Source organism: Schistocerca americana, chromosome 2 (genome assembly GCF_021461395.2).
Source record: "Schistocerca americana isolate TAMUIC-IGC-003095 chromosome 2, iqSchAmer2.1, whole genome shotgun sequence".
Classification (NCBI taxonomy): domain Eukaryota; kingdom Metazoa; phylum Arthropoda; class Insecta; order Orthoptera; family Acrididae; genus Schistocerca; species Schistocerca americana.
Genome location: NC_060120.1, coordinates 475318917 through 475322134, shown reverse-complemented (window position 1 = coordinate 475322134; position 3218 = coordinate 475318917). Strand labels below are relative to the sequence as shown.

The 3218-nt window shown below is 34.9% G+C and overlaps 1 protein-coding gene across 1 annotated transcript; it reads left to right on the top strand.

Moving 5' to 3' along the window:
- Positions 1 to 214: 214 nt before the first annotated feature.
- LOC124594976 (zinc finger protein OZF-like) lies at positions 215 to 2830 on the top strand. Its single transcript, XM_047133502.1, has 2 exons — positions 215 to 425; positions 508 to 2830. The coding sequence occupies exon 2, from the start codon at positions 592 to 594 to the stop codon at positions 1852 to 1854; it is 1263 nt and encodes a 420-aa protein (XP_046989458.1). The 5' UTR covers positions 215 to 425; positions 508 to 591; the 3' UTR covers positions 1855 to 2830.
- Positions 2831 to 3218: the final 388 nt, after the last annotated feature.

Here is a 3218-nt window from a genome sequence, read left to right as displayed (position 1 = left end):
CATACCCGCCCATGCGATTTCAGTTGACGCCATATTCAAAGCCGTGCAACTACGTAGAATTTGTGCTGTCCTATTTGAACGGTAGCTTACGAAGCCACTACAGCAAGCCAAAAGCTATGGCGCCACATGAGATGCGTGTGTGAACCCAGTGTTAGATTCAACTGATTATCTTCGAAAAGCCAAAGACATTATGCTGCGTGGTAGTTGAAGTGAATGTACACTTGTGCGTTAGTTATCTTTGAAATGAGCGGCAGAGTTGCATTCGTATTTCGAAGATGTTTATATGGTATAACTACACTTACAGTTGTAAATTGTTATTTCCCTACTGTACAAACCTTTGGTGATATTATAGTGTCTTAATAACTGTGTGCAGAAAAATGTTTTCATACTTCTCTTCTTTCGGATAAGTGCGTTTGACATATAGCGTAAGTAATAATTGTGTTACATTCTCTCATGTTCTTCAGATTGTGGGTGAAAGATTGATTTTGTTTTTGTTTGTTGATGCAGACAGCATGTTCTGGAATTCTTGGAGAGGCTGCTCGTCAAAGAGATCCCTATGCCTTTAACATAGTAAGCTCGTTGATTGTAGCTATGTTAGCTACAGATTTGAAAACTGAAAACGTATTTCCCGACCTCACAACAGAAAATGAAAAGGGAATTGCTGCTCGTGTTAAGGAGAATCCAAATCAGAATGTCTTATATACAGATGATGCAGAATTTTTCGCAACGGTGAAGGTAGAGCCAAGTGATATCTTCTTGACTGATTTTGTGTATGATCCCAGCAATGACGATTCACTGGGAGTTTATTTTAGCACTGACGATACGAAAAAGCAAAATAAAAAGAAATTTAGCTGTTCGTTATGCACCAAGCATTATACCACTAATAGAGCTCTTAAGGGGCATATACGTTCTCACACAGGGGAGAAACCCTTTGTTTGTAATGTTTGTGGGAAAAACTATGCTTTGAAAAGAAATTTCGAGGTTCATATTGCACTCCATAAAGGAATTAAAAAGTATGAGTGCGAAACCTGTTGTAGAGGTTTTGCTCGCAAAGAACATTTAACTCTTCATGTAGCTAGAAAACATTCAGATGACAAACCATATGTTTGTACAGTCTGTGGAAAACAGTTTGCTAGCAGTTTTGACTATAAGAATCATGTTTTGAGACATGCTAAAGGAAAGTCTTTCTTTTGTTCTGTATGTGGTTCTGGATTTTCCCAGAAAAATGATATGTTACGTCACTTAATACTGCATACTGGCATCAAAGCTTATCAGTGTAATGTATGTAACAAGAAATTTTCGGCAAAATCTGCTTTAACTGTTCATTTAAATGTCCATAACAAGAAACGCTATGCTTGCACAATTTGCTCAAAGTCATATTCATCAAATTATTTGTTGAAATATCATTTACGGCTCCATGAAGGAGAGAAGCCAAATGAATGCGTAGTTTGTAAACGAACGTTTTCCTGCCGCTCCGCATTGATTTTTCATAAACAAGGGCATGCTGGTGATGGGAATTACCAGTGCCAGTTATGTAATAAAAGATTTACTGTACCATCAAGACTGAATTTGCATGTTAGGTCTGTGCATACCAAAGAAAGATGCTTTGAATGTGATGTGTGCAAAAAATCATTTTTTGGAAAAGCAGATCTTGCTAAACACGTCCTTATTCATATTGAAAAGAGATATGAGTGTAATATATGTACTAAGAAATTTGTTCGTTCATCTCACTTAAAGAATCATATGAAAATGCATGTGAAACAAGAAAATTTTGAATGTAATTTATGTAATAAGAAATATGTACGGAAAGGCTCATATGTAAATCATATGAAACTTCACAGAGAAAATTGTTAAACTGTTTTTTCGTAAACTTTAGTTCACAAAGAGCATGTTTATTGTGTGTTAGAGTGGTCTTTTGTTCTGAGGTTTTAGAACACAGTGCCATGTTCCTCAGGCAGCAATACTATTAATGGACATATTTCCTTCAGCATTAATGGTTGAGATTGTATGATGACAGTAATATATTATGCACTGTGGACTACAGCTGATGAAAATTATTTCATATTCCTGTTAGCACCTTTGCCAACTCCTTTTGGCGTTTAAAATACTGTTGGTCATGTTTAATATGTAGTCATGATTTTGCTATATCTGCTCCACCTTACGTTTCATATAGTTTTATTAGTTGGAAGACAGAGTAGATTCTGGAGCAAACAGGATGTATCCGTATATGTCTACTTAAATTGTAAGTCTGATAGTAAAAGAGATGCACATCAGTTTAAAAAATAACGTGTTGGATTTTTCTACTTAACATATTCTGGAGATGTTAAGATACTTAAAGAAATTGATCATTGTGGCTAAAGTGTAAACTCGTGCCGTAATTTTGAATTGTGCTATCTTATCAACTACCTATATGTTTGAAAATATGAAAGTTAGAATTCCTCTTTTTGTATGTGCATAATTTGAACTTAAAATGGAATTACTGTTTTATTTACAGTATTGATTATATGAGAATTTCTCTTTATATAAAATGATTCTATTATTTTGGTTACTGCTATAAATTTTTATGTTAAGTGACTGGCTGTATAAAAACAAATTGTATAATAAATACTATATAACATGCTTTCGTATGAATTGTCTGTATTCTGTCTTCAAAATCGAAGATACCAAACACAAGTATCAATCAGTGTGAGAAAGAATTTATAGTAATTACCCTACTTTTGTTAGGACGGATGAGTTCCATGTTGCTTCTATGTTTATTATAGACTTTAGATGTGAGTTTGAAAGAGCAAATATGTACTTTTACTGTTCAGCTCATGTTTGTGTACATCAGATACATAAGGTAATAAATCATTGTTATTATGTTATTTGAAAAGAAGCTTCTCACTTCTGTGAACCAACTTGTGTGTGTTTCAAATCTCCCACTTTCTCCGCTGAGCAGAATAATAATAAAAAGGTGCTTAGTGCAATGCTAACGTACACATGCAAGTAGTGAGAAATATGGTACAACCCATCAGCATTGGGCGGTGATATCGGCAACATGTCTGTTTGCCAATAGCCAGTATAGCATCACATATCCACTTGTATGTTAGCTGTCAGAATATAAGGACATCTGGACAAAAAGAGATGGTTTAGATTCTTTTTATTGTTGCCGTCAACATAATAAAGTATCAGACAACAAACCACAGTGGGGAAAAAAGGGTTCGGGAGGGGTGCTGTAA

Excerpts from the sequence above, each read along its gene's own strand:
- LOC124594976 (XM_047133502.1), top strand. The coding sequence starts at position 592 with ATGTTAGCTACAGATTTGAAAACTGAAAACGTATTTCCCGACCTCACA.